Consider the following 12,676-nt stretch of genomic DNA (forward strand, 5'->3'; position numbering starts at 1 on the left):
CTGACTTTCACCTTGTCGTCTGTGTGCATTTCTCAGTTTGTGGCTGTGAGCTGGTAGGTGCCCAGCAAGGGCTCTGCCAATAAAGAGCACACACATCCCCCTCCCCGTCTGGGCTGGTAGAAACCTTTGATTCTGCGGCTCAGACCCCCATGCCATAAGAATCGAGCTTTATTTATCTTGATCACCTTTGCCTCCTATCTGAGCATCTCCCCCCACCACCAGCACTTGGCAGCCCCTGCTAAGTCTAGACTCCTGTTGGTGCCTCCCCACATCAAACTGGTCTGGCCATCTCATTCCCTCAGGTCCCTCCTCTACGCTGGATGACAGCCAGCCAAATGATCTAAAGGCTCCCAGCCATCTAAAACCCTTTCTGCGGAGAAAAAGGAGATAAAGAAAGAAAGGGATGGATGGATGGGTGGATGGATGGAGAGATCAACAGATCAATCAGTCAATACATAGATAGGTAGAGGTCGCTGAGAGAGCTTGCTTATCCACAGGGACCCACCACCCCATAGCCACAGGTCCAAAATCCAAAGGCTCTGAAAACTCAGTTTTGCCATAACTCAATCTGACAGCAAAATCTGACACAAACCAAACATTTGGTGGCAAAACTTGACTTGAAGCTATTTATGGTCTTTATCCCACCTAGTGTAAATATTCATATATATCACTGCAGAAATAGTAATGTGTTTGATTATAAGATGCTGCCGAGACCCCACTGGAAGGATTATGTTAACATATGGTCTACGTGCAGCATATTTCCATTCCAAAATGCCAGGATTCTGAATTTGGCAACACATCCGGTCCCACGGGTTTCTGATCAAGGGTTATAGGTATGTCACCATCCAAACTTGCTGGGGCTTCAGTCTCATACCCAGAAAGTTCCAACCCATGAGGGAAGATCCAGGTTTCACGCAACCTGCAGTTTATTTAATTGGGGAGAGGGGCGCTTTAAGAAAAAGGATACAAAGTTAAAATACAAAATTAGGTACAGGGCCCTGGCGGGACCCATGCAAGTGAGGGTCATTAGATTCATTGTGAATATGCACCTGGATGAGTGACTTAAGACCCCGAGTTTGTTTTCTCATCTGTAAAATGGGATGATAAATGACCGCATCACAAGGTTTTGTTGAGATGATTCAGCCAGAATGCACAGAAGCGTCTTGCATGTAGAATTGTGTAGAATTTTCACTCAATAAACTCCAAACCAGTGATTTTCATTGTGCAACGCACCCTGTAAGCTCCCCCCGCCCAAGCAAAGTTAGTAATTCTCTCTGTGCGTTTACTCAGAAGTGACCCTGATGGTGCGACCCGTAGGCACCAGAGCAGGCAGAGATTTGGAAATGAACATGCTTTTTAATTCACCCCCAAGAGGAACCGCAGACCTGCCCTGGAGTCTATGAGAGGACCCAAGTCCAAAACGCAAACAGATGCGGGATGTGTACAAATACACTCCACCTCCCTCAGTCCCTACCCAGTAAGCGGTGGTCTCTCCTAACCTCGATTCCCACTCGCGAGACCCGGCTCTGAAGAACTGTCCCTTCCGCTGCTTCCCGAGTATAGGAGGGGGAAAAAATCAGAGCAGAGAACAGCCACCATCCATCATCTCTTTACTGCATTTCTTGAAAGTACTTGTAATAAACTGAGGCTCTAGAAACGGAAAACTCATTAAGCTGTTTCTCACTCAGGGACCCAGGTGGAAGCAAGAGCACAATAAAAAAAATCAATAAGGACAAGTCCATGGGACAGAGGTGGGAGCGCTTCATCACAGCCCCAAAGGTAACTGTCAGCACGTGACTCTGCCGCCTGGCTACCAGCCCCAACTTGGGTGGGAGGCATTTTCGCCAGTCTTCTCTCTGATGGGATTTTTTTTTCTACTTGGTTCTCTGAGTGAAGGGAAGTCAGAACCTCGTGCTGTTGGATGGTTTTTATAAATTTTAATTAAAATGCTTATCTGGGGATTTTAGAAGAAATGTCGTTTGGCTGGACACCACCTCACGCAGCAGGGAAGGGGTGGCCGAGCAGCCGCCCCATAAGATGTCACTGGAAGGAAATGGATTCACTCACTGTCTACGTTTAATCAGTAACAGTCACTTCTCTTTCTCTCTCGCTCTCCCTTTTCTTTCAAAGTCAGTCAGAAAATAAGTGAGTGATTGAACAGACAGGGTTTTCTACAAACTAGAACGTGTGTTTATTATTAAGAGAACATCAAGAGGTCTGTTCTTTTCACTCAAAACCATTCCTAACCCCCCAAACCCCCAAACTCATCCACTTAACAAACAAGCACCGTAATAATAATAATGGCAAGAGCAGAGAGCTAAAGGCAGTTGAGAGAACACACAATGAGACTTTTGCTGAACCTGTTCTCCAGCCACAAAATGGATATAATGCTGGTTTCTGCTCACTTCTTTTTTTGGTGGTTGTTCGTTTCTGCTTTATAACAAAGTGAATCAGTTATACATATGTTCCCATATCTCTTCCCTCTTGCATCTCCCTCCCTCCCACCCTGCCTATCCCACCCCTCTAGGTGGTCATAAACCACCAAGCTTATCTCCTTGTGCTATGAGGCTGCTTCCCACTAGCTATCTATTTTACATTAGTAAAGAACCCCAGGAAACAGTATGCAATCTCACTTTGAAAATGTGAAAATGCTGAGCATTATTGTGGTTATGTAATTTTTAGAAGCCAATCTTGAACAGAATTACAGTGGGCCAGGTTCTGTGCTAAGGAAGCTCTTTAGGTGTATTAGCCAGTCCTGTCCTCCTACTAACCAACCCCATGGGGGCAGTATTCTTATTTCCAGGTAGGAGAGCAGAAAGTTAGGGCTTGAAGAGGTTAAGTGATTTGCATGAGGCCACACAGCTGGGCAGTGGCAGAGCCCAGAGTTAGTCCTGGGTCTGTTTACTAAACCCTGTTTATTAAAACACTGAGCTCTTCAAAAGCATGTTCTCTCTGGTAGGATTATCATTGCCCCTCATGAAGTTTCACCGTTTCCTTGCTGTTTCATCAGGGCACTTCTAAGTGCCCTGAGAAGGAGAGCCTTTGTTTTTATCACAGAAAGTTGCTATGGAGATATCGTGTGTATCTGTCTCCAGAGATGCACAGAAAAAGCAGGAGCCACAAACCTTTAAAAAAAAGTCCTTCAGGAATAGTCACAACTACAGTTGGAGGAAGGACGAGTGAGTCACTGCACTTGAACTCTCACTGAATTGAAATCCCCCCTGGGCGAGTTTGCAGATCAAACTCTGGGCTGCAGTGTGGTCCATTCTGAGGATGAGGGAGCACTGAATTAGGAATCAGGAGACCTAGTTTAGCCACTGTGACTCTGTTCACTGCATGGCATTGGAGAAGTCCTTTCCTCTCTCCTGACCTCAGTTTCTTCACCTGTAAATTAAGGACTTTGAAAGAGAGGCTCCAGTCAACTTCCACAGCAACTGATAGTCTTCTGTATGTGTGGAGCTTGTCAGTGCCAAGGCAGTGATCATTAAGAGCCGGACAAATGGCATAAATGAAAAAAATCAGGCTGGGTAACACAGTAGGGAGTGGTGAGGTCTGTGGCAAACAGGAATTCTGCACAGCTAAAGGGAAGAACCTCTGCTTAGTTCTACTCATCTTGCCATGTGAAGATGGGACCCAGGGCTTATCATTTTCAAGAGAGACCAGTAACCTCAGTTCTTATATAAAGATATCCCCAATCTGTAGAATTCTGGGCAGCTGAACATGTCTCCCCATGGGCCACCAGTTTGAAATCCCTCCTTCTAAGAAAGTACAAGGAATCATTCAGGGAAATCTTTTCTTTTGTGCCAAAAAGCAGTCCCTCCTGAGGTGCAACACGGCAGCCAGTTAATACCACTCCTGAGTGAAATACAAAACAGAGAGAAGAAACATTTGGGGATTTAAGTCAATTCAGGGAGAGTCAGTTCAATAAAGGGCAAGCAGGATGCTGAAACTGCCTGTCACATCTTCCCCCCACATTTTATTTTTCCGCCACTCTCAATTAATGAGAAGTGTCAGCCCTTCACTCTGGGTTTCCTGTCTGTGGCTTTTAATTGAATTTTAATTAATGGCAACTTTAGGAGCACAGGATGAAATCCTAATGCAGGGAAGAGGCACACAGAACTCTGGGCATGGAAAGCTCTTCTGAGATCATCCCAGCCCGTCCTCTCTGTTGTATAGACGAGGGGACGGAAGCAGGGGAGAGTGACCAGTTCAGGGCCCCCTTGAGGTCCCCTGGCTCTGAGTCTGGTGCTCATTGCAAGACTCCAGGCTGCCCTGGTGACACAATCTGTCCAGCCTTCAAAAATGACATTGATGTAAAGAATGTGGTTTCCAGAGTCAAGAATTCATGTCGTGCCAGGTGAGACAGGAAGAGTTGGCTTCTACAGGTATTATCCCTGAGCGCTGACATTCTCTCTCCCTCTGGGGGCAGAGAGCAGAGGGGCTGTCAGTCTGGCAAGCTCTTGTCCAGTTGCGATGCCAGGACAAAGGGGACATTGCATCAAGCCCCTAATTTATCAAAGGGAAGCACATGCCAACTTTTGGCATTTGCTTTTTCTTTATCACAGTCATTTTGTAACTCCCATGCTCCCTTGGAGATCCGGTTAAACCCAGTTTGAACTCCAGTTCCCCAGGCTATCACATTCTGAAGCGTTCCGTCACTTGTGTAGAATTTCACTGAATACATTGGGGGAGGTGGCCTTCCCAGGAAGATATCACATCTTAAACCCCACAACCTTCTTCCGTCTCTCTTCCCCCACCCTCCCCTTGCCCTGTGCAAGCAAGAAATCCCTCCGCTCTTCCGGAGCAGGGAGGTTCCACCTACACTCAGGGCTCCATGAGGTGGCCAATCAAAACATTACTTCTGATCACCCACAGTGGACTCTCAGTGAGTCCTGCTGAAAACAATTCTCTCCACCCTGTTAGATATTTATTAAATGTTGTATGGTCTTCAGTGCTGCCTCTTCTCCTTATCTTCTTCCCTAGGGTATCACACACTATGAGTTTCATCCAAAGAAGACCTTGGACTACCCTCCAAGGGCTTTCATTTCAAATGTTCTCAAATGAAATTGTTTCTCTTTTAATGGAGTGTAAACTGTAGCCCAGACCCTCACTGAGCTCTTATCCTGGAGCAGCTGAGCAACTTAGGGCAAGTTAGGAAGCCTAAGACATGAAGCATGAATTAAATGAAGACATAAGCCCACACAGTACATTCTGAAGTGACACCAGTCATGCAAGACGGTGTGTGTGCACGCACGCACGCACACACACACAGACACGCACACATTCCTGTAACCTGTCCACTCTGACTCCTTCCAAAAATCCCCATTCTTCTCGCAGGACTTTCCCTACCTACCCCCTTTCACCTCCTAGGACTTGTCATCTAGGTCTTCCCACCCACCTCCATCATGGCTCCTCCCCCCTCCACCCAAGAGTGCCCCCTCATCAGACAAATCTGCATCCCTCACCTGCACCTCCTGAGTGTCAAGCCTAGAGTTTTCTCCATCTTGTATCTTCAGAAAACCCCAGTGAACATACATCTTTATTCTTTGAGCCCCAGGTGTCATTTGGTGAACAAAAGGTTGATACATAGAATTGGGGGTCGAAACCAAGATGCAGCTAAAGAGATTAGACCCATCCTCCCCCAGTTTAAAAATCAACTCTGATGATTATTACAAAAGTAAAAAACTGTTGTCGTCCAAGGCAACATCATTGGAATACATGTTTGTCTTCCTGTGGTGACTACCTGGGCAACCATTGCACTCACTGAGTAGAATAAGTCCCATCAAACTCGCTTCCAGTAAACACATGTGTATAAATTATCTTGATTTGTGACAGAAGGTCTTTCCAGACCCAGGATATGTCTCATGGTGTTTGGAAAGAGCCAAAAGGAATTCACATTCAGAGCCAGGTTTTCGCTTTTTTTCTTTCCTACTTTCCTCCCTCCCTTCCTCTTTTCCTCCGTTCTTCCCTTCCTTCCTTCCTTTCTAAAATCCCTCTTTATTTTCTCTTTTCTTCAGACCAAGAGATTCAAGGTTCCTGTAGCACGCGTCACCAGCTACAAACCAAGCCGGCGAGGCTCCACCCTCAGTCTGTCTCGGACCAGTGGAGGGTCATCCCCCCAGAGCAGCATGGTCTCCGTGAACCCGGGCTCAGATGAGCCCCAGAGTGTGATCACCCAGGCGACAGGCAGCAAGGACGTTGAGGACAGTGAATCGTCTTCGGCCAAGCCTGAAGAAGAGCCTCTCCATGTCAGTAAGTCCTTCCTTAGATCTGACAAGTCTGCCCTGACTCTGCCCTGAAGCCAGATATCAAGAGCCCCATGTGCTCCACCTTCGCCCCACTCAGGTAAAGGAGACACACAGGTCCCCTAGCCCTGTTCAGTCTCCATGGACCCCTTTGCTTTCCCTCAGTGGAGATCAGAAATATACTCTAACTTGGGTTGCTCTGAACCATTTCTCCTTGGGAGACAGCCCATGGTCATCAACTGCTCTTTTTAAAAATGTTAATAGTATATTTTACTTAGCCCAATTTATAAGATATTGTCATTCGACATGTGATCATATAAAAAAGTATTGATAAGATATTTTACATTTTTTCATACTGTTTTTGAAATTCGGTGCCAACAGCTTTATTGAGGTATAATTTGCATACCATAAAATTCACTTGTTTTAAGTGTACGCGTCAACGATTTTTTGTAAATTTATAGAGTTGTATAACCAACAGCACCATCTAATTTTAGAACATTTCAATCAACCCCAAAGAAAACCTCACGTCCACTGGCAGTCCCTCCCCTTTCCCATCACAAGTCTACTTTCTGTCTCTGGAAGTTTGACTTTTCTGGACATTTTATATAGGGAAGTTGTATCACTCTGTGACCCCCCCACTCTGAAACAAGCCTTTTCAATGGTTCACTGTTTGGGGGACACAGGTTCTTTAGAAAATCTGTTGGAAACTATGGGCCTCTCTTTAGGAAAAAAATTCAAGCACACACACATACATGTTTTTGCACACTCTTTTAGGGGGACCCTGTGGACCTCCACCAGGTAGAATTGTGACTGGGTTCCATAAGTCGTGTAAAAAAATTCATTTTCAGGACTTTCTGGCTTGAGCTTGTATAGTAAAAGGAGACAGGAAAAGAAAGGATTTATGCAGAAAGATGGAGAAGGCAGAAGGAAGAAAGAGAAAGGGGCATGAAAGAGGAAGGCTCACTGCAGAACTACTGACTCTGGTGCATGAAACACCTTCTCTGCCATATCCCCACATGCTTTGTCCCCTCAGTGCCACCTAAGCTGAGGCCTGCCTGCTCAGTCAGTGTTCTTTCACACAATCTAGAATGCCCATAGCAACCAAAGCTGGACCAGGTTTAGTACAGATACAAGGAGGTTGAAAAAAAAAGGTCAAGGTAAACCAGAAAGCCTGATTAGGGCCCCGATTATCAAAGCCAGAAATGGGCAAAAGTGCAAAAGTTCAGTAAGTGGTCAGGACTCATAGTAGTGATGGCCAATGAGAAAATTTCCCACCATCCCCCTTGCTAACAGGAGCAAGAAAAGTTCTAAGCCCTGAAAAGCTGTTTGCTGAACAGAAGTATTATCGCAGATGGAGAGGAACTGAGATAAACCGTCATCAGATGTATGACTCTTCTGGATTTCTTGAACCTTCTTTCATTCAAAATGTATTTATTGAGCAGCTACTGTGTTCCTGGAACCGAGGATGACAGTACCTGCCCTCCCCAAGCTTATATTTTACAAGGAAAAAGCAGACATAAACAAGAAAGCCATAAATAGCAAGCCAATTGCAGATAATACATGATTGGAAGATAATAAAACAAGATTCAGGCTAGAGAGAGACTATTGGTGGAAATGGAGCTAGGTTAGACAGGGTGGTCAAGGGAAGCCTCTCTCAGCCCTGACATTTGAGTTTCTGAAGACACGAAGCTGGGGAGGGATGCAGGGGTGAGAGCATGCGTGGCCTTTGTAGAGCAAGGTAAGGACTTCAGAATTATTCCAAGTGCAAGAGGAAGGCTCTGGAAGGTTGCAAGTGTAGGGGTAACAAGACCTGGTTTTCTTTTCAAAGGTCTGTGTGTGGTTATTAATGTTGTGTCCGCGCTGTGTCTCTTAACTCTGAAAACCTTGCTCTCAAGTAAGACAAGCAGAGAAGAGTCCCCAGCTTCAAGAAGTGTCTCAGTCCCAGAGTTCACGTATGGTTCTCCCAGTGGCAACCTGAGAGCTGAAGGGAGGAGGGGCCAGAGGGAGAAGAGACTTGGCAGTGAGGGGAGGGGAGAATAGTGCCCTCTCTCCAGGCACCTGAGACACCACAGACCCTTCCCTAACGGCCACCCTACTCCTACTCTCAGTCTAACCAGTTGCCTGCCCCAACCAGTGCCATCTCCCAAAGCTCTTTTGAACCCTACCCTCTTCATCCTATTGCTTTTGTCTTAGTTTAGAGATAGAAAATTGGGGCACATGGGCTGGTTCCTGCAGACTGTGTTTTGTTTACCACACAAGGCTTTGTTTAAAAAAAAAAAAAGTAGGAGTGACTTTTTAAGATTGAGAGATTGGACATCAAAATTCTGATTTAAAAAAAGTTATTCTTTGTGGCAACAGTGGGCCTGCAACCCTGCATGACAGCAGTCAACTGGAGCTGCCCTTCTTAGGTGGGGCATGTGCTCTCTAGTTTTCCACAGTCCCCACCACTCCCTGTTACTCCCAATCATTACATTGCTCCCAGTTGGCCAAGTGCTTGCCCATTTATCATCTCCTTTGCCCTCTTGTTTGTCTTAGAATGATAATGATGATGATACAATAACTAACCCTAAGAGGACTTTTATGTGTCAGGCACTGTATATGTGAGTGTGTGTGTGTGCGTATGTGAATATACACAGATATACACACTCATTTAATCCTCCCAACAACTTTTTTTGCCTATTTTGCAGATGAGGAAATTGGGGCACGGAGAGGTTAAGTTATGTGCCGAAAGGCACACATCCGATAAGTGATGAAGCCAGAGTTTGAAACCAGGCAGTCTGGCCCTCATGTCACACTTAATTTCTATGCTTTACCCAAGTCTCTAGAAAACGTGGGAAATGAAGGACCAAGAGAGCAGCCTGATTTTTCTCACACTAGCTTTTGTCACTCACCTGTGGTATCTGCTCCCTGTAGGCACCTAGGCTGGGGAGCCCTGGTCCAGTTTTCATCACCTCTCATCTAGATGACAGTAGCAGCCTCGTAATTAACCTCTGCTTCTTGTCTTACCCTCCCTTGCCTGCAGATTCTTGTCCGTGTTGAACCAGAAGGAACTTTCTAAATTAAAAACTTAACGTAGTGCTTCCCAGCTTAATATCTTTCAGAGACCCCCCCCCCCATTGCCTCTAAGACACTGCATCTGATCTTGTCCCAGGCTGCCTATAATGGGCTCCGCTCTTGCCATGTCACACCTTATACCAGGTGCTCCAGCCTCACTAAAAATACTCTCTCCTCCTAAACAATGCATCTTCTTTCATGCCCTCCTCTGTCTGTGGTGCCCTTTCACCTCCAACCCTTCAGTCGAATGGACTCCTATTCAACCTTTAAGACCCAGCTCAAATATTCCCTCCCCTGTAAAGTTTTCCCTGACTCTCATTCTCTCAATTCTCTTAGTATTTTGTATTTGCTTGTATTAAGTACTTAATTTTAATTTACAACTACATCTCACTGTATCAGGTAGGAACTTCTTTTGGCTAGGTACAGAGACCTGAAAAAGAGTAGCTTAAAAAAGATAAAAACTAATTTTTCTTACAGATTAGAGATAGGGTGGTTCCGGAAGATCATCAGGGATCCTACTTCCTTCTGTCTTTCTTCTCCACCACGGATCACTTCATGGTCCAAAATGGCTGCTGGAATGCCAGTCATCAGAGTCACATCCTACGAGGGAAGCAGAAGGAAGTAGGTGAAGTAGAGAAGTGCTCACTTCCAGCTGAGTTTTAAGCAGTCTTCTCAGAAGCTTCATACAGTATTTCTCCTAAAATCTCATGGCCCAGAATTTAGTCACAGGGGCACACCTAGCTACAAAGCATGTTGGGAAATTGGGCTAATAAATGCTTCCCTCACACACACAGACACAAAAGTATACACACACACACACAAAAGTACATATGCATACATATATTTCTGTTACTAAAGAAAGGAGAAAGGAGTGTGAACTCCCTTCAGGCGTGGAACACCGTCTTACTCACCTTCTACCTGGCACACGGCAGGTGCACAGCAATGGCTGGGAGATGCATTCCCACCAGAGACCAACACCCAGGAGAGAAAGTCCTTCTCCCTCAGCCTCTTCACCCTTTTTCTCTATTTATACCTTAACCTCCATTGCATTTGTCAGAGCCTTCACAAAAGTAGATTAATTTCCCAGACTTTCATTGCCTTCTAAAACCTCCTCCAACTGATTCTGAATTCATGAATCCTATTCTAAGAGACATGCCATCTGACCAAGGTTTAATTTCCAGGGCTGGCTACATAATGAAGTCTTTGTGGACACAGATCTCTGGGGACAGCAGGCCGTGGCCTCTCTGTGGAATGGTCCCTTCCCAAATCAATGGCCAAGGGATTCCGGAGGAACCAAAGCCCAGACCATTCCTTCTGCCAGTCTTGAATCTTCCAGTCTTGGAACTGTTAGAGGAGAAACTCACTTAAATAGTAACTCAAAAAGAGGGGTCCTGTGCCTTCTACTGTTCCCCCCACTCCGCCACTGAAACAACCTCATACAACAAAAGGACTTCCTCTCTTTTCCCCCAACAGAGAGGAAGAAATGGGTATAGTTGCTCTCGAGGGGGAGTCTTAGACAGGCCGGGGATGGACAATGGAGGAAGGGAGTTAGAATTTTTCCTTTAGGGGTGTGATTCAGCGCTGAAACAGAGGACGCTGTTATCTCTGAGCATTGGGCAATGGCCTCCCCATAGCCCTGGGGACTGAGAACTAAGCAGGTTCCTCTGAGTGTGGACATCCATCACAAGACTGTCTTCCTCAGGGAGACTCTATTCTGTGGCACCTGCACCTTTTCCAAAGAAATCTCTCCTTCCTTGGAGCGTAGACATGGCCTTGGTGGGTAGACATGGGCCTTGGCGGGTAGACATGGGCCTTGGTGGGTAGACATGGGCCTCACAGTCCCAAGGCTTTGTTCTAGTTCATACATATCCAACCTCAGCTATGTGACGGGTGGAGCTTGATGTCGGTGGGCACCGTTCCCGCCCAGAGGCATTACTGGCAGAAAGAAACCTTTGGTGCATTAAATGGCACATGGAACCTTATAGGGGACCCTCTAGGAGAGCTGCCCAGTGTGCCAGGTCACTGGGCTCATTTGCTGGTACCCACCCACTAGACTGGTTTGCTTCCGGGTAGGGGCAGGAGTGGGGGCGTGGTCAGATGGTGCTGCTGGGTCCCCAAGAGAAGGGAAGAAAGTGGAGGAAGCATCCAGGGCTCCCTCATCAATAGGCTTCTGGACACACCCCAAGGATTCTGGGATGCGTGGCAGTAGGGAAGGTGGGCGTGGCAAGACAAAAGTGAAGATCAGATCCAGGTCAGATGGAATCATGCCCACCAGTTACTGGGAAGATAAACTATCAGTACTTGAGAATGAGGAAGGGGGAGTGGAAAGTGGCTAAATGCTGACGTTTGTCACAGCCTAGATGGCTCCCAGGTCACTGACGGGAGCACCCTTTCCCTAGCACCCAGTGACTTGCACTCACAAACAAGGTTGGACACAAACGGCCCTGGGAAGCACTGCCTTCACCCTTGCAGGTACGGCTTTTGAGACTTGACCTTGAGCCGACTACCGGCGCCTAGTAAAGAGTGAGAAGTGTCCATGTTGGCCGTGTCTTCCTTCACTGATATTCCAAACCTAGCTCATAGTCTCCCAAACCCCTTCCTACTTTTTTTTTCTCCTTAATCGTTTGCTTATTCATTTAGCAAATATTGACAGAGTTGCCTGTATGACAAGCAGGGTGCCAACTGCTTGCCCATCTGTATTTGTACAAAACACTTAGGGCTTCCACTGTCCCACTTTTCTTGAAGCACCTAGCTTACTCCAAATATATATTATTTTCCAACTTTTAAGAGTGTCCATGTATTAGATTCCCAGGGCTGCCTTAACAAAGTACATTTCCTGGCTTAAAGCAATAGGAATTTATTGTCTCACAGTGCTGGAGGTTAGACTCCAGGTGAAGGCGTCAGCAGGGCTATGCTTCTTCTGAAATCTGTATGGGAGAACCCTTCCCTGCCTCTTCTAGCTTGTGGTAGTTGTTGGTAAGCCTTGGCATTTTGGCTTGTAGGCACATCAGCAGTCCAGTCTCTGCCTCTGTCATCACATGGCCATCTTCTCCCTTTGTGTCTCTCCCGCCTTATTACAAGGACACCAGTCGTATTGGATTGAGGGCCCATCCTACTCCAGTATGACGTCATCTTAGTTACACCTGTAGCCACCCTATTTCTAAATAAGAATATGAGTAATTCACATTCTGAGGTACTGAGGATTAGGACTTGAACATTATCTTTTGGGAGGACGCAAGTCAACCCATAATAGTCAGGCACAAAGAAATATCTCTACATCGTGTAAAAAGCAACAATGTGAAGTATGAATATGCAAGTCAACTAATGCAGTGAGGAGTGGGGGGGCACGGGGAGCTGGAGAATGCACTGGAAGTTCT

General features: G+C 46.2%; 1 protein-coding gene across 18 annotated transcripts in view; it reads left to right on the top strand.

Annotated features, from left to right (window-relative positions):
* CCDC60 (coiled-coil domain containing 60) overlaps positions 1 to 12,676 on the top strand; it is a 275,404-nt gene that overhangs the window by 239,592 nt on the left and 23,136 nt on the right. For 9 of the 18 annotated variants that reach the window (XM_033399989.2, XM_012535515.3, XM_049698208.1 and 6 more), the window contains 2 exons: positions 1,689 to 1,779; positions 6,018 to 6,252. In XM_033399989.2, coding sequence (XP_033255880.1) covers positions 1,689 to 1,779; positions 6,018 to 6,252 — 326 coding nt within the window. The remainder of the gene's footprint in view (positions 1 to 1,688; positions 1,780 to 6,017; positions 6,253 to 12,676) is intronic. The other 9 variants (XR_007471770.1, XM_049698202.1, XM_049698206.1 and 6 more) reach the window with 1 other exon arrangement.

The sequence above is a fragment of the Orcinus orca genome, chromosome 15 (assembly GCF_937001465.1).
Source record: "Orcinus orca chromosome 15, mOrcOrc1.1, whole genome shotgun sequence".
Classification (NCBI taxonomy): Eukaryota; Metazoa; Chordata; class Mammalia; order Artiodactyla; family Delphinidae; genus Orcinus; species Orcinus orca.